The sequence below is a fragment of the Danio aesculapii genome, chromosome 3 (assembly GCF_903798145.1).
Source record: "Danio aesculapii chromosome 3, fDanAes4.1, whole genome shotgun sequence".
Lineage (NCBI taxonomy): Eukaryota > Metazoa > Chordata > Actinopteri > Cypriniformes > Danionidae > Danio > Danio aesculapii.
This window is the reverse complement of record NC_079437.1, coordinates 46,575,350-46,597,204: the sequence shown is the minus strand read 5'-3', so window position 1 is coordinate 46,597,204 and position 21,855 is coordinate 46,575,350. Positions and strand designations below refer to the sequence as shown.

General features: G+C 39.7%; 1 protein-coding gene across 1 annotated transcript; it reads left to right on the top strand.

Moving 5' to 3' along the window:
- Nucleotides 1-7,720: 7,720 nt before the first annotated feature.
- Nucleotides 7,721-12,005, top strand: LOC130219681 (4-galactosyl-N-acetylglucosaminide 3-alpha-L-fucosyltransferase 9-like). The gene is made up of 2 exons (XM_056452138.1): nucleotides 7,721-7,832; nucleotides 10,688-12,005. The coding sequence occupies exons 1-2, from the start codon at nucleotides 7,826-7,828 to the stop codon at nucleotides 11,767-11,769; spliced, it is 1,089 nt and encodes a 362-aa protein (XP_056308113.1). The 5' UTR covers nucleotides 7,721-7,825; the 3' UTR covers nucleotides 11,770-12,005.
- The last annotated feature ends 9,850 nt before the right edge of the window (nucleotides 12,006-21,855 follow it).

Here is a 21,855-nt window from a genome sequence, read left to right as displayed (position 1 = left end):
TATAATGCTTCCGTAATTATCTGATGGGTCACATTACGGAGCTAATGAGGAGCCAGCCATGTTGATCATAAGCACGTGATCCTCTCGAAATTAGTTCATAAATAAACCACACTTCAAGAGTTCACACTTAGCTGATAATCAATAAAGCGTATTTGGCATGCTGTCCCAGGAGAGAGCCCTGAGCTCGTAATATCCTCGAGCCCGGGGCTCCCTCCCGTTAGAACGGCGAGAGGGGAGTTCGAGCTCAGGAAGGTCTCGAGAACTCCCCAAAAAAAGCTTTAAAGCTTGGGACAGCGGCCGCGTATTGAAGTGCCCCCCAAAAGGCGAGAGGTCAGCGCCATATCCGGCTGCTGGATATGAATTGAAGGGAGATAGGTTCCTGCAGGAGGGAAGTTGTAGCGTGCTCTTAGGAGCGGCTGGGTCAGGTTCGGGGGGGAGAATGGGGTTGGGCAGGGTGCCTAGCAGAAGGAAGGAGAGTAGCAGAGGGACTTGATGCTAGAAATAGGAAAGTAGCAGAGTAACTCGATGCTGAAAGAAGAAAAGTAGCGGAGGATCTCAATACTGAGAAAGGGTTAGGGAGTGGGAAGGGGAGAGGGGTTATAGAGAGGGTGGAGAAAAGAGCGGAAGCATTCAACGCTGGAAGGAAGTGAAGGGGATGCGGAGGAACTTGACGCTGAGAAAAAGAGAATAAGATGCAGAGGAACTCGACGCTGGAAAGGTAAAGAAAAGAAAATCTACTGGACGTAGGGGTGGAGTATCGTCTTAGACTTAGAGCTCTGGGGATGACTCCGTGGGAGTTAGAGCTGTAGGATTGAACTACTACAGGAGTCTGGGGAGGGTTGGGAGTGGTGGAGACTCCTGTAGGAGGTGGGCTGAGCGGGACTCCGGGGGAGTCTGAGCATGGGGAGACTCCTTGGGAGTCAGGGTTGGTGAGTGATGCTATTGTGAATATAGAAAGAGTAGCAGAGAAACTCAATGCTGAAAAGAGTAAAGTAGCGGAGAAACTCGACGCTGAAGAAAGAAAGTAGCGGAGGAACTCGACGCTGGAAGGGGGTTTGGGAGTTAGAGGAGAGGAGTTGTAGTAAGGGGAGGGTTTGAGGAAAGAGCGGAAGCATTCAATGCTAGAAGGAAGGGAAGAAGATGCGGAGGAACTCAACGCTAGGGAATATAGAACAGGAGATGCGGAGGAAATCAACGCTAGAAAGGTAGGAAAGATGCGGATTGGCCTGGGCGAGAGAGCGGGGGGGACTCCGTGGGAGTCGTAGCTCTGGGGTTGACTCCGTGGGAGTTAGAGCTGAAGGGTTAGACTCCTGCAGGAGTCTAAATAAGGAGGGGGTGGTGAAGACTCCTGTGGGAGGTGGGCAGGGACAAGACTCCAGGGGAGTCGTAAGTTGGGGGGTGGTGCTTAGGCTGGAAAGGTGAGAGTAGCGGAAGAACTTACTGCTAGAAGGAAGGGATAGTGGCGGAGCAACTCGACGCTAAAAAAGAAAAGAAGCGGAGAAACTCAACGCTGGAAATTGGGTTGGGGAGTAAAAGATGTTGGGGAGGGTGGAAGAGGGAGGGGATGGAGGAAAGAGCGGAAGCATTCGACGCTTGAAGGAAGAGAAGGAGGTGCGGAGAAACTCAACGCTATATAAAATAGAACAGGAGGTGTGGAGGAACTCAACGCTAGAAAACCAGAAAGATGTCAATTGAAGTGGGTGGGGGTAATTGATTGACTCCGGGGGAGTCAGGCCTTGGATGGTGTTACTTAGGCTGAAGAGATAAGAGTAGCGGAAGAACTCAACGCTAGAAGGAAGAGATAGTAGCGGAGCAACTCGACGCTAAAAAAGAAAAAGGTAGCGGAGAAACTCGACGCTGGAAAGGGGGTATGGAGTAAAGATGTTGGGGGGGGGTGGTTTAAGAGGGAGGGGGTGGAGGAAAGAGCGGAAGCATTCAACGCTAGAAGGAAGGGAAGGAGATGCAGAGAAACTCAACGCTAGAGAATTTAGAACAGGAGATGTGGAGGAACTCAACGCTAGAAAGCAAGAAAGATGTATATTGGCCAGGGTAAGGGGGAGGAGGGGGGGAACGGGGTAATTGATTGACTCCGGGGGAGTCAGATCTTGGAGAATGATGCTTAGGCTGAAGAGATGAGAATAGCTGAAGAACTCAACGCTAGAAAGAAGAGATAGTAGCGGAGCAACTCGACGCTGAAAAAACAAAAGTAGCGGAGAAACTCAACGCTGGAAAGGGGGTAGGGAGTAAAAGGAGTAGTATTACTTTGAGGTGTTTTTGGAACCAGAATAAAGTTACTGGACGGTTAGCGTTATCAGTAAAGTGGGGAGGAAGGGTTGGGGTCTTGGGATCTGCTCAGCTGTAGGAATGCTAGAAGGATTTGAAATGGGAGTGGGGAGATCAAAATGTAAATGAGTGGCCATTGTGGATTTGATCTGTTTGCTCTGCAGGATAAAGAAACCATCCATTAAGCAAAGTTAAATCAGAGATGGTGGGGTGGATGGAATGGTTATGAATTTGAGCATCCAATATGTCGTAAAAGGCTAGAGTGAACATGCTTGTGAGTGCAAGCTGTGGAAACACTGAAGCCTTAGCGTAATGCGTGTATACATTTGAAGAGGATGCTATGTGTAATGGGGGGCTAGTCAATAATAACGGTTAAATACGCTCCTGCGGAGGCATTTAAACTGCAGTAGCAGTGCTAGGGAGTGTGTCAGTAGTGGTATGTTAAATGGAAGCGTATGTGAGCTCAGGCAGAGCGTCGCTGCTGCGGTGGTGGTGCAGAAGGGAAATGAAGCTCGGCGTAGCTTCTCTGCTGTTGCGGAGGTGCGGTGGAAGTCAATATCGGAGGGCAAGTACGCTTCCCCAGAAGTGTATTATGTGCTGTGCAGCATGTCGGTAGTAAATGGCTAAATGGAAGTGTGTATGTGAGCTAAGGCAGAGTGTCACTGCTGTGGCATTGGTGCAGAGGGAGAATAAGGCTCAGCTGAGCGTCTCTGCTGATGCAGAGGTGTGGTGGTAGTCAGTATTACAGCGTTATGAGTGCTCCCACAGAATATTAATACTTCCAGTCGTGACATAGGGAGTTGAAAGGAATAGGGGCTCAGGTAGAGCGTCACCACAGTTGTAGTGGTGCTATGGTGAGTGTAGCTCAGCGGAGCTCCTCTGCTGTTGCAAGGTGCAGTAGTAGTCGGTATTAGAGAGTTGTGAGTGCGACCACAGGAATGTTAAACACTGTCAGTAGTGATATATAGAGATGAAAGTGAATAAGGGCTTAGCTAGAGTGTCACTCAGTTGCGGTGGTACTGTGGGTGAGTGTAGCTCAGCGGAGCATCTCTGCTGCTGCGGAGGGTCAGTATGGAGGCAATGTGTGGAAGCATTTACTGCTGTATTAATGCGGGGCAGTGTGATGCTAGTGGTATTGGACATGTAAGTGTATATGAGCTTGTATTAGGGCGTCGCTGCTGCGGCAATTGAAAATTGGGATGACTCCCAAATGTGTCTGGGCTGTGGTGAACGAGAATGACTGGCTGTATGGGATAGTTCAAGTTGTGCTTGTACCTAAAAACACATCTGAAATGTTTGAGATCAGATATGGTGTCAGATCAGATATGGTGAGGTGGATTGTGGGATTGAGATTGATGTTAATTCGGAGTATCTCAAAACCCAAAACGGCTAGTGTAAAAATGGCATCGTGGATGTGGGCTGTTTGAGTGGAAATGTATTCTTTGTGTAGAGTGTGATTGTATTTGGAATGGATGTGGAATATAATGAGTTGGATGAAGGTCAGCTTCTGGGGCCGGCTGTCATGATCTCTAGAATGAGAAATGAGAGAGAATCAGAAATTAAATCTTACAACATGGTAGATGTAGAGCAGACATAATAAACAGTTTTAGCTGAAATCCATGCGAGGCATCTTAATAAGGGTATGGGCAACTGTGAGCTTCGTTGTCGCTGTGTGCGAGGATGGTAGGTGTGGGCATTCGTCTCCCACAGGATGGCAGATGGAAGCAGAGCTGAGGATTTGGGGTGTGCTTGTCTGGTGGTCCTGGAAGTACCTCTTGAAGACTGAGTGGTGGAGTGGAGTTTAACCCCTTAGTGATATATAATGTTTAAAATGCGAATGTATCTAACGCCGAGTTAATAGATGAAGCATTACTCCGTTTATCGGAAATGTCTGGCTCCTTTTCATAGCAGTCAAGCGGGAAGTTTGTTTCTTTGCCATTTTACCTCCGACCGATGTGCCAATATAAGGTTAAAAGTGACACTTGTGTATGGACATATGCGTCACTGGCGTATTACAATTGGACTTCTGTACTTGATGTGGTGAATGTATCTCGCTGATTGGGTAATAATCTTCTCAGCAGTTAAATGGCTATCAGATGTGGCAGAGTTTTTTTTTTTTTTTACATTTTATTTATTTATTTATTTATTTATTTAAATTAAATATATCAAATGCCAACATCTAACTATGAACTTTAAAAGTCACCACTTAGTAAAAACTGTGTTAATGGAATGATTGTTATGGGCTTTACTTTAATCCATGTTTAAATAACATGTTAGGAATCTTACATGATTAAATTTGCAAGCATATCTGGCCCGATTAATTCATGAAGTCTTTTACAGCGGAGTTCATTCATAATTTATCGAGAGAGGGCAGAACCGTATTGAGTTTTAGAGCTCATTGGATAGTGACGCCTCTCCTTTCCGCTATTGGCTCAATGGAGTGTCAATCAAAAGATCAGCGGCCATTTTGTTTACCGAATACTAGTGTTTGTGTGGAAGACGCTACTGCACGCCGGTGACTAGACTGGATGATAACAGCGATGTTTATCGTCGTATGAATATGTCGTGGACTATTGTTTACGGATTATGTTGCCTGGATCCTTGCAGTCAAATACTTATGGATCTGTGGACGGGCGGGAGGCTTGAAGGGTGAGTTTTTAGTTTGAAATCTTTCTAGTCATACGAATCTTGTTTTCCAAAATATTTATAAAAGGTTTAGTCTTTGTTGGAGAGAAGTTATTTTCGCGAGGCTTCCTTTTAAAGCGTGCTATATACGTTACCGAGGGTGCACTGCTATGAGAGCAGTGAGAGTTTGGCTTAATTTCATGGCTTGGATCGCCGACGTCTTGAGTTTAGTTGGAGTTTGTAGACTGCGTTTGTGTGATGCAGTTTGAAGTAGTAGGTGTAAGAGCTTGTGGGACGACGTTTTGCGGGAATCCAGGCTCGATAGCTGGCGAGGCTGCGGCTGAATTCTCAGGGAGAGCAGGGCTCTGGCTGGAGTTGTTGTTTGTTTGTTTGTTTGTTTGTTCTTCCGCCTCGATGGGTTAAATGGTGCGATGCTGGAGTGTTTTGTAGCAGGAAGCGAGCTTCAAGACGAAGATAACTGGAGTGAAAAACTCTGGTTATTTATAATGCTTCCGTAATTATCTGATGGGTCACATTACGGAGCTAATGAGGAGCCAGCCGTGTTGATCATAAGCACGTGATCCTCTCGAAATTAGTTCATAAATAAACCACACTTATTAGCATTTAACACTGAATAAAGCACATGAGGTGAACCTGAGGTGATCATTGTCATAGTTTTCTGTTGTTCACCTGTGAGAAATGGAAGCCGTGTCTAATATAACAATTTGAGGTGTTGGTTAGAACAAAAACTCCTTTTATTATGGAAAATATTAAATCGGGTGCCGTTTCTTTTATTTAGAACACGACTTAAATCACTCTCTTCTATCCTCAATCTGGCAACCTGCGCTTGTGCTTATTTAGATCCAACAGTGCAATACCTAGTTCAACCACCGGGTGTCAAATTTACATACTGCACCTTAAATCACTGACAATTTTGTATGTATATTTAAAATGATAACACTGAAAATATTTATTTTTTTAAAGATCACCTTTGATGAAAATCAGCTTTTGTAAGCTGTTTGTGCAAAACTGTGTGTATGTATAGTGTGTTCACTGTCATGTTGGAGTGATATAAACCCAACAAATCTTTTTTTTTTTCATTTCTTGACGTTAAAATAGGACTAAATGCGAGTGATTATAAGGCCCACCACAATGCGATGTAGGAGTGTGGTTTTTCCCTCCCACCGAATTGACGGACAAGCGCCATGTTTTTATAATATCATGTATACACATGTCCACAGGACAGTGTTTTGCAAAGAACCTGACATTGAAATATCTCTTCCAACTCTCTGAGATTTTTATTTTAAAGTTTTGTAAGTTTAAAATGTTTTTAAACATAGCATCTTTGTAATAAAGACCGCTATGTAATTTCTAACCGCTATAACCACCATGGCCGCATGGTGTCAGGAAACGCTAATGTGTGTGTACTGCAAATGAGGTTTGTGTGTGACTCATCGTTTCAGAAAGGCTTGAATAGACAAATACATGAAATAAACTTACTTGGTATTTTTTACTAATGAGCTGTATTTTGTCTATCACTAACTGCTGTTTGTCTGACATAAGGCATGATGAGAAGCAGACACGCATGTGGGAACGGTGGGCCTGGAGAAGCTGCTCATTTGCATTTATAGCCACAGGCTACAAAAACAGCAACACTAAACTCAGACACCAAAATTGGCAGACTCTAGAGTGTATATTAAATTATCTGATGGGTTTTATGAGCTGAAACTTTACAGACATATTCTGGAGACAGTAAAGGCTTTTCTTACATTGTGTAAAATGGGTAAAATAGGTGCTATTTAAAAAAAAAAAATTATAGCACATATGAACTATTATTGTCTGTGTTCAATCTTGTGCACAAGATAATCAACCATTTTTGCTGAGCAAGTGAGGACAGCTACGATGGAGATTTATTTATTTTTGTTATAGTTGAAAGAATAGAGGTCCAATTGCTGTTTCAGTCCAGCTTCAAAAGAATTTACATGTTCCATTCCAGGGACGAAACAGTCTCATCTAGCAGAATGATTGGTTATTTAAAAATTAAATAATACAATTAAAAAAATTTAAGACAAGTATACTTGCACTAGTACATAACACATGAAATCATGGACACAAACTGTAGAGCCTTTTATGAAAAATAAAAGAGAGATAAAGAGAGACCTTTTGGGTAATATTAAACCTTGAAAGCTTAAATCTTTTATTCACCCTCAAGTTTTTCCAAACATGTGTGACTGAAAGCAGAAATGGATGAATACTGTTTACATTGCCATTTTCTATCCAGATTACTTTTATATAATTGTTTTTATTATTATTGTTATTATTATTATTATTATTATTATTATTATTATTATTATTAGTAGTAGTAGTAGTAGTAGTAGTAGTATTACTATCTTTTTGTAAGTAAGATTGGCAAGTTGTTACCTGACAAGCTTGGCAAGTTGTTACCTAAATGTTTGTGGTTTCATTTCGTTTGTGGTTTGACCATTCCTTTCCTTTTATTTTGGTTACACAAAAACAACCCATGATGATGCTTTATCCTACAAACCGATTATATCTTATCAAATCTAAAAACACATATTTGTTTATGTTTTACTGCATTTTATTTTTATGATTTCAACTCTTAATGAAATCATAGCTCTGTCACACTCATTAGAAATAGCTTATTGCTCTCTTAAAATGTTATGTAGATATCAGGTTCTAGAGTTGTTTCTTTCAATGACATACCACCCATACCACCTTGTCTTTTAAGAACCTCCCATAAAACACATATAGCAGCATTTGCTGTAGTTACTAGTGTTTCAACAGCACTGTATACTCAAAACCAGCTTTGTCTTTTCTCTTTTTCAGAAAAGTAAATCTCTTGTTCTTCATTGTTTCATTAATCTATACTGGATCAAGTTACATTCCCACCAGGACCATGTCAAGTAAGTCTGCATACTGATTTTACTTCTTATGCTTGTTTTTAATTTAAATTTAAATGTAAAGCTTAAAATCTGCTAACACTTTCAGTTAAAGTAAATCTAGCTGAGCTTGAAAGATAATTTGTGAAGCATGTTGTACATTATTCAGCTAATGTGTTACTCCCTGAAAGCATATACATTCACACATACTTATAATGGCATCATTTCCATTTAATTCTCATTGATATTTTCTGGTTATTCTCACAATTGTAACAAAACTGTATATGTTGATAAGCCATTTCATTAATTTATATTAATAAATTATGTTGGTCGTCTTTTGTTTTGTGGAAATATTTTGATATCTTGGAAAGCTTCTTAAAGACAGAACTGAAAAAATAAGCTTTATATTTGAAACAAAAAAGTTTTGCCCCTACTCCTACTGCATTGTCTTTACTTTGTGAGTGTGTGTGTGTGTGTTAATACATGTTTCCAGTATTTGTAATTGTTGAATATAAGTTGCTTATATGCTTAGTTGCTTGAATGTGAGCACTAACATCCACGCATCATACCTTTATTACACAGATAAAATGAAAGTCATGTGATGAACAAGCAGAGACACACATTAAAGGTGCGGTCACACTTGACTTTTCCTTCCATAGACTTCCATTCATACGCACGCGAATGCGTCAGACCGGAAACGCAGGGTCATGCGTCGAGTTTCGCAGGTTGCAGCAGTGCAAAGTTCAAGCTTGGTGAACTCTGACCTGCGAAATCTCGCCACTTGACTGCGTGAGACCAATCGAGGATCAAAACAGCACCTCTCTGGACAGAAATTTAAAACATGGACCGATGGCTGGCTTTTTTAAATGTCTAATCATCATGTTTAATCCCGCCCCTTTTCGCAGCGCCGTACGACAGAATTTCGCACACACAAAGCCCAGTGTGACCGTAGCTTTAATAAGGCATTCAACGTCATTCACAAAACTAATAACACTGTCATGGCAACACACATAAAACTGAAGGAATGCTATATACAAGTGGTGCTCAGCCCTGTTCCTGGAGATCGACCTTGCTGCAAAGTTCAGCTTCAACCCTGATCAAACACACCTGAACCAATTAATTAGGACCTGAACAGCACTTGATAAATACAGGCAGGTGTGTTTGAAATGGGTTGCAACTGAAATCTGCAGGAAGGTAGATCTCTAATAGGGTTGAGCACCCTTGCTATATACTGTATATTGCTTAAAGTGACATTTAAAGGTTCAAATTGGGCAACTTTAAGCAAGTCGTTGTATAATAGTGGTTTGTTCTGTAAAGAATCAAAAGCAAATATTGCTTAAGGGGGCTAATATTAATGTTGAGGTGAAAATGTTTTTAAAAAAATATTCTAGCCAAAATAAAACAAATAGGACTTTCTTCAGAATAAAAAAAAACATTGTGGGAAATACTATGATAATTTTTTTGTAAATATGCAACATTATTTGGCAAAATTACATGTAACATAAAACTCTAATGTACTTAAAGTAGCTGTGAAATTAAATGTACTCTTCTTATTTGCATATGTATGTAGTAGTTCTTGTTATCAGTGATGTATCTGTGCACTTCATCTTGTAAAAATGCATTTGCCCTCATAAACTGTAATCAAATATCTCAACCGTAGAAATGACTTTTCTTCACTTTCTTGTTACAGGGAATTCATTTAGAGCAGGTAAAGCAGCAGGTGTCTTGCTTCTGCACTGACTTTATCCATTCGTCAGTCTTCCTTTATTTTGTTAGCAACCAATTTTTCAACAATTCAATCAGTTCCCAAAGAATGCAATTATGCACCACCCTGTTTTTTTTTTCAGAACCATTTCAAGGGGATGTATGTCACAATAGCAGAAAAAAAGGAAAATCTTAACTTTTGTTTCATGATACCTTTAACTGATTGAAAGAAAAGAAAAAACATAATTGTCAACAAAAAAGAAAAATGAATAAAGCCAAATTAAAGTAGGAGATTGAATAGCTTTCAGTCAGTTCAACCTTCAATTAAAGGGGCTTTTACACTAGGGAAACTGGGAATGTTTTTTTATTTTTTTTTTATTTTTTTAGGTTTTGCCATTTCAGAAAATATATTCTAATTAGAGTCTAATCTAGCACTACAGGAATTAGAATGATAAAAGTGTATGACACAGAGACACACACACACGCACACACACACAAACACACACACACACACACAACCCTAGCAGTTTATTTATTAAGGTTAATAACAAGTTCCCAAAAGGCTGCTTAACCTCAAACTAGAATGTACCTCTAGAATGACTCAACCACTGGAAGATGTAAAAATGTGTCCAATCAAATAAGAGTTAATAAAATAAGTGTTTGTACTGTGGTAACATTAAAATTATATCCATCCATCCATCCATCCTTCTTTTCTGTTTTTGTTACATTTCTTAATAAGCATAATTTATTTTTAGACTTATTTGTCCAATGCATTTGAAAAACCATCTTATTTTTCCAGTATAGAAATAATAATACTTACCAAAATTGCAATATATTTGATAGGAGTTTCTCACTTTTCCCAACAGCAACAATAAAATAGTATAGAATAGTGTACATGTATATGTTTTATAATAATAATAATTAATTCATTCAATATAAAGTTTTTTTCCACATATATATATATTTTTTAAAGTAACAATACAACTTTCTCTAGTAATTAGTTACTTCTATAATGATGTAACTCAGATACTAACTGAGAACTTACTATTAATAATAACTAATTATCTTTTAAAAGTAACCTGCTCAACACAGCTTCTCAGAACATAAGGAAATGTGCTTTATCCTTTTTCGGGACAATAAAGTAATATTGAATTTCTCTCTTTTTCCCTCCACAGGTCAGAAAGCAGTATTTTATCCCATATGTTTAGTTCTTATTATCTCTGTTGGATTGAACATATTTTTTGTGTATTCTGGACACTTAAGCCCCTATTATAACACATTGCCATACACCACGACTTGTACAACTTTGAAAGAGAAGCCTCTGGAAAACAGTACTATCCTGCTCATATGGATTTGGCCATTTGGAGGAAAATTTGATTTAAATTCTTGCAGTGAAAAATTTAATATAGATGGCTGTCACTTGACTGTAGATCGAGAGCTTTATGATAAGGCCCATGGAGTACTGATAAATCACAGAGACATTAAAAGTGACCTGTCAAATTTACCCACAAAGCCACGACCTTTTTTCCAGAAATGGATATGGATGAACTTTGAGTCCCCAGAAAACACAAGACGACTTGACGGTCTGGATAACCTGTTTAATGTGACGCTGAATTACAGACGGAATGCTGATATTGGACTTCGTGAACAATTTATTCTTAAAAGTGAAGATACTGAGGATAAGATTTTCCCACGAGTTCTGGACAAAAAAGACAAATTAGTTTGCTGGATAGTAAGCCACTGGAATGAGAGGCTTGAACGGGTAGCTTATTTTAATGAGCTAAAAAAACACATTGATATTTATGCTCTTGGGAGACATTTTGGGAACAAAATAAATGATACACAATACAAGGAAACACTAACTAGATGTAAGTTCTATCTGTCATTTGAGAACACAAACCTTCACTTTGACTACATCACAGAAAAGCTGTTCAATCCTCTCACCCTCGGATCAGTGCCGGTGGCTCTTGGGGCTCCAAGATACATATATGAGAGATTTGTGCCTAAAGATGCTTTCATCCACGTGAAGGATTTCTCCAGCCCTCAGAAACTGGCTGAACACCTGCTGTCTCTGGACAAGAATGTTGACGAATACAAAAAGTATTTTCAGTGGAGAAAACACTTTGATGTTAAACTTGTTGACTATCCTGAAGAGCATGCGTGCCGTGCCTGTCAGTACATAAAAACAAAAAAAGACTACCAGGTTTTTAAAAACCTTAACAAATGGTACTGGGATGCCATCAATGATGGAATCTAAAGGACAGGGATGTTTTTATGTTGCTATTGTTTTGCTTCTGTCAAGATATTAGATAACACATCTGGTCAGCATCATTTTGTAAAAGTTTACAAAAAGTTCTTAAAGTTGCTATATGTAAGTTTTTGACTCTTCTAAATAGAAGTACCGTAATATGTTTGCAAATATTTAAATGTGTAGTAGGTGATTGTCTTCAAAAATTTTTTTTTTTTTGTTGTGCTGGTTGAAAGTCTCTTTACATTCCTTATTTTTTACATTTACTATCTTCATGTATTTTTATATTCTGGTATAAGACTAAAAATGTTCATCAAATTAAAATTTGTGGGGCTGACAATTCCCATAATTCTGACAAGTAGCCCAAACTGTCTGTCAACAAATGGAGATTTATACATCTGCAGCCGCTCATGCAGATCTGCCATTTGACTGCATGCATGCCCCGCGTTCACCTGTCCAAACTTTTTAAAGGGAACATAGTTTACCTCTTTTTTATGATTTAATATTAATATTATGGTTCTTCTGAGTGTGCCAGTTTAGGTTCAGTTCAAAACACAATTCAGATTTTTTTATTATAATGTGTTAAAAAGTGTCATGTTGGGTGCGTGTCCACAGTTCGCTGATTTATGGGTGTGTTGCTTCACATGTAAATTAGTTTCAGCTTCCTGGCAACGTAACAAGGGGGCGGGGCCATGAGCTCACCCGCTCTGCGTTTGCAACAGACAGGCAGACGGAGAAGGAGAGAGAGAGGATCACCATTCAGTCGTACATGTACGACTCTGACACAGACCAAGCAGAGAGTACAAAATCATTTGTGTCTTTGTACACTGAAAAAAATTATTCAAAGATGATTCCTTGGATTTACAATTTTTTTTTACGTTAAGTGGTTGTAAATAATTTATTTAAGCTGAATTTAAACCAAAGGCCACGCCCAGCCGTCGACTTGAGTGTACCCTAATAGAAACCTATGTTTAGAATTCTAAAACGCATGCTAGTTAAGATCACAGGGAGCTTCTGTGATCGCGAGAAATGCAAACGGCTGAAGTATAAGGTAGACTCAATGATAAGTACACATGTTTGCAAACCTACCTAAAGATACAACCAATAATTCAGATTAGAGCGATAATGTGGAGAATATTGCTCTTGTGTTGAGCCCAATGAGCCTTGCATCTAAAAATAGAGCTAGGGTGTTCCTTTAGTGATATTGCTTTGACTCACGCTGAAAATGGCGGACGTGAATTAACAAACTGAGGATATGATGACACGCCTGTCAATCAATATTGGTGGGCGGGGGACCGCTCTCCTACGTCAGGTAGCGGTCGATTTGAAAACAGCTCCAATTGGTCCACCGTTTTTTATGTTGTTAAATTGAAAAAAAAGCACTGGGTGTGCTTACATCACCCCAATATGACAGTCTATACACCATACATGCACATATGTCTGTCCAAACAGCTTGAAAAGTAGATTTTTTACCATAGGTGCCCTTTAAAATCCTGAATCAGTATTGGAGTTATTTTTGCACGCTGGAGGTAGGATGACACCATAGCTGATGTATTTCTTTCAGACAGGTAATGTTATGTTTTAAAAGTATTTTAGTCACAAAGCTGATGTAAATTGTGTTGTTTTATGAAAGGGTTACATGCACGGAAGTGTTGTCCACTGAAATCTTCCAGCAAAAGATTGATGTGACTATTTTCAATTTCATAAGTGACATTTTAAAACATCGATAATGTAGATTTTTATTTAGTTAACAACAAAACTTCAGTAAATAGCACTATTCCATCTAGCCTGCTTTACTGAGGTTTTATATTCACATTGGTTCATTTTTGAACAATGAAAGCCTGTGACGCGCTTCCTATATTGTTTACAGTGCTACTCTGAATATTCGGTCTGAAATAGAATGTAAGTATGGCTTAGTAATAAGCGTAATTCCTGCACTTGGCCGGCCAACCACTAAGCATACAGTAGTTGCTTTAGGACAAAGTGCGTGAGAGTGAGACTTGTGATCCTTGCATGCATGAAATATTGCACATTGACAAGTTTTGCTTGCCACACAACTGAAAACGTGCTAGATATAATACAGTTTTTCTATCACAATTGTAGTATTATAAAGTACTTTAAAGTTTTCTAACTGGCGAATGACATGATCTAGTGCAGGGGTGCTCAACCCTGATCCTGGAGATCTACCTTCCTGAAGATTTCAGCTCCAACCTTGACAAACACACCTGAACCAATTTAATTTGTACCCGAACATTACTTGATGATTACAGGCAGGTGTTTTTGATATGGGTTGCAACTAAAATCTGCAGAAAGGTAGATCTCCAGGAACAGGGTTGAGCATCCATGATCTAGAGGGTCTCTCTCTGTTATCTTCAATGTGTGTGTTCATGATATCAGGAGGTGGAGCTTTGGACGACTTGGGATTGTATTTCAAAGATATTATGCTAACTGGTTAGCATTTTGGCAGATCACCTACAGCACCATTAAGAAACATGCCAAGTGAACATATTTGTTTATCTGAAAAACAACGTTAAAGTCAGTTGTTCTGCTTTGAAAATCCTCATTCGGATTTGGTATGCCGGTCTTTGTTTTGGTCTCTATAACACACCCACTGTCAGTTCACCCAATCATATTTCAGCACTAAGGGTTGCCTTCGTGGAAAACAAACAGTATTTCCTTTCGGTCAGGAAGGCTACATCAATGTATCAACTGCATCAACAAAAACGCAACCTCTGGAGGACAAAAGCAATCTCCAAAATGAGATGGAGATTCAGAGTTCTAAAAATCTACGTGAGGTGATTTTACTTCACAAAAAGTATAAATATTACATTAGCTGAGCAGGTTTGTAACACCATGCCCAAACAACATTCCAGATAAGCAATCTGGCTATCTGCACAAGTTGCATAACATTTAAATACATCCATTCAGAAGCACAGAATAGTGCGTTCAATGAAATGGTAAGGCTTTAACATTATTAAAAGTCAATGCTGAGTGACTGATATTTTTTACAGTTCAAACTACAGCCTGTTTACTTCGTTGTCAAGATCTGAGGAAAACTGTCGCTGCAGTATGGCAATCAATGTTACACACAATGATAATCAGACTCACATTTGTAGCATTTAACACTAAATAAAGCATAACCAGTACCTGAGGTGATCATAGATGTTTATGCTGCTGTTCAGTTGTGAAAAAAGTGATGGTTAGGATGGTTTAGGTGTGTTGTCACTTGTAGCAAGTATGCAGTATAGGCTTGATACTGTAATGAACCTTATTGACATTTATGTACGTCAGAAAAACACCACACACGCTGTAATGTACAAAAGAGATACTTTATTTACTTTAAGAACAAGGGCCATTTAGATGCAGGTACCAGGGCGAGAAATACAGACGTCATAGGCTACACGTGATTATCAAGCCCATTTCTTTACACACAGTGAGTTCAACACATCACTACAACAGTGTTTCAAATAGTACTCAACACCTCAATCTACACTGCACACAAAATTAAGGCACATCCCCTATAATCATATATCCCCCTCACCCGCCTCCCGCACTAATCACCTTTCACGCACACAAACACAGTCCACGTACAACAGACATAAACACAAATAAAGGTTTAAAAAGACTTTCCTTCACACAGCCTTTGAGACCCAGCTAAGGAGAAAGGCACCAGCGTTATCACACGGAGCAGGACAGGGCGCACGTCCACGATCACACAGGCCCATTGTAAGATTCGTCTGTCCGCTGCTTGGAGGCGTGGCCAGGATACTCAGTCAGTTCATTCATAAAATGTGGAGAAGGCGGGGCTAGACTCCATGATTTACCCACCAACATATGACTGGGTCAAAAGAGAGGCTTAAACCGAGGTAGTGGGCAGCTAAACATTTATTATCCCCCCTTAACTCAACTATCTCACATAGGATGCCCTGTCTAGCTAACTATCTTCATCTCCAGAGGGCATATTGCCCTCGAAAGAGACAGCTCAGCGGAACCCACAACTCACCACCTCGGAGCTCGAGTCTTTTTCCCGCACACCTTTTTTAAAGAGTCTCATCATAAGTGGTCCACAGGTGAATCCACTCAGTAAAGTCACATGGTCCTGCGATCTCAACATTCCACACTATTCCCCCTTCCTTCAGAAGAACTCGTCCTCGAGTGAAGATGATAATCTTTAGCCCATGCTGGTAATTTCTTCAGTCGCACAGGGCGAGCATTCTCTGCACTCGGCACTGCAGCCGCTCTCCCATCATCTCCACTATCATTTACTGGTACGCTTGTCAATTCCAACGATTACTCAGTCTGTGACACCAACTGAAATGGTGAATTTGGTTGATGACCCACGTCACCATCCCCCACAGAGATGCACTGTCCCTCTCTATCCTGTCCCCTCTCAGATACCTCCAGGGAGGGGTTAAGAAGGGTGGCTTGATCAACCAATGTTTGTAGTGGTGATTGCCCAGAGCCGTTAGCCTCCCCCAACCGCTCTGAAATAAATTGAGACACACATGGTTTTAAACGATTGTAATGAACCACTACCATCGCACCCCCCTTTATTGGCTGAATTTGATACAACACATTAGACAGTCGCTCTATCACTTTAAAAGGGCCTTTATAATTATGCTGTAACTTAAAACACACACCCTTTTTCTTAGCTCTATTCCGGACCCAAACAAGCTCCCCCACTGATTAATATTGTACTTGAGACCTGAAATCAAACAGCTTTTTCTGCTGAGAAGAAGCCTGTAACTGATGTTGCTGTACTGCTTCTACAACTGTAGACAAATTCTCTGCCATTCGTTGTACAAACTCATTAGGAGAATCAAATGCCTCTTCAAAATTCATGTTCAACATAATGTCAACAGGCAGTACCATTTCCCTTCCAAACACCACTTTATAAGGTGTAAATGCAGTGGTTGCATGAACACTGCTACAATAAGCCATCATGACATACGGCAGCAACAAATCCCAATTTTGTTGATTATTATCCACAAAAAGTGATAACATGGATAGCAAAGTCCTATTAAAACGCTCAATAAGTCCATCTGACTGAGGATGGTAAGGGGTCGTACGGGTTTTATTGATCTCCAATAACCTACACACTTCCTGAAAAAGAAAAGACTCAAAATTTCGCCCCTGGTCAGAATGAAGACTTCGAGGGACACCATAACGGCACACCCACTCCTCAACTAAGACTTTAGCTATAGACTGTGCTTCTTGATTTGGTAGAGGAAATGCTTCAGTCCATTTTGAAAAGTAATCGCCTACCACCAAAATATACCGATTTTTATCCCTCGTTTCGGGGAGTGGTCCCAATATATCCAAAGCAATACGTTCATAAGTGCGAGAAGCAAATGAAGGACACAGTGGCGCTCGAGGACTACGAGATGGAAGCTTTCGTGAGGCACACTCTAAACACCCACTACACCATCTTTTTACATCTGCAAATCAACCTGGCCAGTAAAAATGATCTTTAACTTTTCCTTGCAGTTTTTGTACTCCTAAATGACCCCCAGTAGCTGTATTATGCAACATTGTAAGAACTTTTGGTACCAAACACTTTGGAAGCACCACCTGCACTTTACCAGCTGCATCTGAGTTTTGTAGAGGAATACGAACCAATAATTGGTCCTGTACCTAAAGCTGATCCCATACTACTGCAAATTTTTGCACCTCTGAATAGTTTCTAAGTTGCCCACGATCTTCCAAAGTTGTTAGTAATTGCAACACCTGACTTAGCTCCTGGTCCTCCTTTTGTAACTTAATCAGGTCATCTTCCACACTTTCTGTAGACAGTGTTTCTGGAGTCAAACTAGTCACATGCACAATTCTAACCGGGCAAGACTCTGAACCCACCTTATCACCCTTATCCACCATCTCATCTGAAACAAAGTTCCAGGCTGGCAGCCTCGATAAGGCATCGGCATTTGCATGCTGCTTACCTGGCCTATGAACAATCTTATATTGAAAATTTGCTAGCTGTTCCAACCACTGAGCAAGCTGTCCTTCGATTCCTTGAAAATTATGTAGCCATCTCAAAGAATTATGATCCGTACGCAACACAAACTCTGCACCTAAAAGATAATGTTTGACATGTTTTGTAAATGTTACCATACTCAATAATTCCTTTTTTGTTGTTGCATATTTACGTTCTTGCTTTGTAAGGGACCGGCTTGCATAAGCTACTACTCGCTCTACCCCTCCGTCTGCTTGGGACAACACAGCCCCAATTCCCACCTCAGAAGCATCTGTATCCAATATAAATTGTTTTGCAGAGTCTGGGTATGCTAAAACTGGTGCTGATATAAGGCATGACTTAAGGGCCAAAAATGCTCATGGACAGTCATCTCCCCAATCAAATTTTCGCCCTTTTTCGGTCAATTGATGGAGTGGACGAGCAATTTCAGCAAAACTCTTTATAAAGCGACGGTAGTATGAGGCTAAGCCCAAAAACGCACGCACCTCAGTCTGATTTCTTGGGACTGGCCACCCCCTAACTGCTTCAATCTTTGAAGGGTCCGCCTAAACCCCTTCAGATGAAATTATGTGCCCTAAATAAGACACCTGCTTTGCAAATAAATTGCATTTAGATGGTTTCACCTTTAAATTCGCCTCATGTAACTTCCTAAAAACTAGTTCCAAACGCCCTAGATGTTCTTGGAATGTTTTTCCAAAGACAATAATATCATCCAGATATACCAAACAAGTGGTCCACTGAAGATCTGCTAAAACAAGATCCATTAATCTTTGGAAAGTAGAATGAGAGTTACATAAGCCATAACTTAAAACATTAAATTCAAATAGGCTTTGTCGTGTTATAAAAGCTGTTTTTGGTTTATCCTTTGAATCAATCTCCACCTGCCAATAACCACTTGCTAAATCAAGTGTGGAAAACCAACTAGCCTTGGCTAGACTATCTAGGGCATCATCTATCCTAGGAAGGGGGTAAGCATCCAAAATGGGAGATCAGGGCACCCCCCGACCACGAAGCCCCAACATACTTTTCCTGCTCTACTTCTTCTGCCCCTTCCCCCACTTCGATATTTTTAGACAGGATCCCAATACCGTCACGAAGAGTGTGTGCCTCTTCAGTTACGTTAATCACATGAACTGGCATAATTCCAGCAGTCACTGAGCATACTACACGTGCTACCAACACATCACAATGACGGGATAAAGAATGGCCGGGCTCCAACATACCTATTATTTTTCCTGATGGTGCTCCCTCAACTGAACCCTGAATTAATATTTCACTGCGTGGGGGTATCCGGGTATCTCCACGAACTACCACTGGCAGTGATGAAACTGCAAAATCCGCTTCTAACTGTAAAGAATTTTTTTCCCCATCAAATAGCAGCATAATTCATTCAGGTCTATTTTAGCCCCAAATTTTAATAAAAAATCAATCCCCAATAACACCTCTCCAGAACTAATATCTGCCACTACAAAATCAGTTACTACAGCCAAAGAGTCAAATTGACAAGTCGTTGTCCATCTGCCCACTACATCCATCTTATCCCCATTGGCCACTGACAAACTGCCATTATACTGCTTTAAATCAGTTCCTCCACCTGTCGCTTCCACCCAGAACTGTTTGGGTACAATTGATACTTGTGCTCCTGTATCAATTAAAAGGCGTGTATGCCCCCCCCCACCCCCCCACCCCCACCCCCCGCAACCTTGCCAACCAAATATACCCCTGTTGTTCCCGACTGTGGCTCATTTACCTCTCCCATCATAGGGGGTTGCGTTTCTTTCAAGGTCTCTAATTGACTCCAATTCGGACGCCAGGTTAATCGCGCCCTCTAAAGTGGCTGGCTTAACACTGCACAAATGAATTCGTGTATCAGCGCTACCTATGTTGGCGATAAAATGATCTCGAGCCAATAAATCTCTCGTAGTGCTATCTACAGAGGGGTATGCTTTCATAATTAGGCGTCTTAGAGAGTTACCAAACTCCCGTGCCGTTTCAGTCGGCTGCCTCTTACGAGAAGAAAAGCTTACTCGATTCCAATCAGCACTTTCACACGGCTCTAAGAATTTGCTCATTGCTGACTTTAATTGTGAAAAATTTCGCCAAGCTTTATCAGGCAACCCACAATAAAGATCTCGTGCACAACCAGAAAGCAACAGGGACATAAACTTTAATTTAAGTTCATCATCCCACACATTTAGCCCCGCAGCCATCTCAAACTGATCTGCTCAATCTGACCATTCGCGTCCTGTCCCTGTGAATGTCTCAGGCATAAAAACAGGACGGGGTGCAGCATTCATCTGCATGGGAATGTCAACATTTAATACATGCACGGTGTTACTGCCGCTCGCACCTTCCGACTGTGGTTCTGACATCCTGACGGACACTGAACAAAATGTCAATAAGTTTTCAAATAATCAATTTGCTGCTTAACCACACAGCTGCCACCAGTGTAATGAACCTTATTGACATGTATGTCCGTCAGAAAAACACCACACACGCTGTAATGTACAAAAGAGAAATACTTTATTTACTTTAATAACAAGGGCCATTTAGATGCGGGTACCAGGGCGAGAAATACAGACGTCATAGGCTACACGCGATTATCACGCCAATTTCTTTACACACAGTGAGTTCAACGGTGTTTCAAATAGCACCCAACACCTCAATCTACACTGCACACAAAATTAAGGCGCATCCCCTATAATCATATATTCCCATATAAATATTTTAAAATTAAACATATGTAATGTTTTATACATTTGTTTGACTCTGATATTTTATTAGCCAGTTACTGAATCCGGATGGGCAGTTTTTGAGTATTGTAAACTGTGGATTTACTTTAAATGTAATATTTTACTTAAAATAGTTTATAAATTCCATCTCTGATAAAAATCTTTATTCAGAGATCACAAATATAAAGTTCTAAAACATCTATTTTACATGAAATTGACTTAATGATAAGTAATGATATAATGATAACTCCAGTAACCAGTTGATTAAATCTCTTTTTGTTATTATCTTTCCACTTCCCTGTAAATTTGTTTGGGCTAATATGTTTCCTTCATTTGAGTGGCAACATTTTCGGAGAGTTCTTATATTTAGCAATATATTACAAATGAACCAATCAACCAATGTCTTTTAAAATTTCTCACAGAATATATTCTGTTAAAGAAACAATAAAACTTTTTCATCTGGATATAGATTACAAGTGCTCCATTGGTATAATTGTGTAAAAGAATATGTGCATTTGTGTTTTGAATGTTTCGGTTGATCTTTGATTTGGTCTGAAATATCACAATGTTTAGGAGTTAAATTAATTGTCCCTAGTCTTAGATTTATTGTTAGAAAATACAATGTTTATTACTAAATCGTTTTTTTCAAATGTTAGGTAAACTTACAATCTTATCTAAATGGAGTACTAAACCCCAACTTTGGACATTTTTACACAACGCTAAAGTTAATTTTAACTCTATAAAGTTTTTTTGTTTTTTAATCAAAAAGCCAGAAGAACTATAGCATGTGTCTAATGAAATAATTTAATATTTGTGTGTGATGCCCTTTGTTTTGTTCTATTTTTTTCTTTCCTTTATAAAATGTCAGTATGTGGACCTATTTACAGCAGGCTATTGTGTATACTGAAAAGTCTGTCATCGATTACTTAAAAATGAACTATTTTCAGGCACCGCGGTGTCTTTACAGTCTTAGAAAGAATAGTACAATGTTGTACCAAAGAAGGTACAAACACTTGTCGCTGGGGCAGTACCTTTTTCTTGAACAGAATTGTACCTTAAGAGTTTGTACCTTTAAGGACATGATTTGTACCATGGGAAACCAAAATGTACCTTTGGTTTTTAAAACCTGTAGATAAAATATTGTACCTTCATCATGTGATCCATGAAGATACCACTACTGTGACAAGACACTTAGTACCGTAACAGTGTCAAATTTGTTACTTCAAGAACTATTTAAAGGAGTTTTGCTATATCCAAATTTGTCAATTTATTTTCAGTAAATATAAAACATCAAATACATTTTTAAACAATAAAGAATAAAAAATACTTTAACATAAATCAAAAGATCAATTTTTTTGCTACACAACACCTTTGTTATCACTTAAAAGT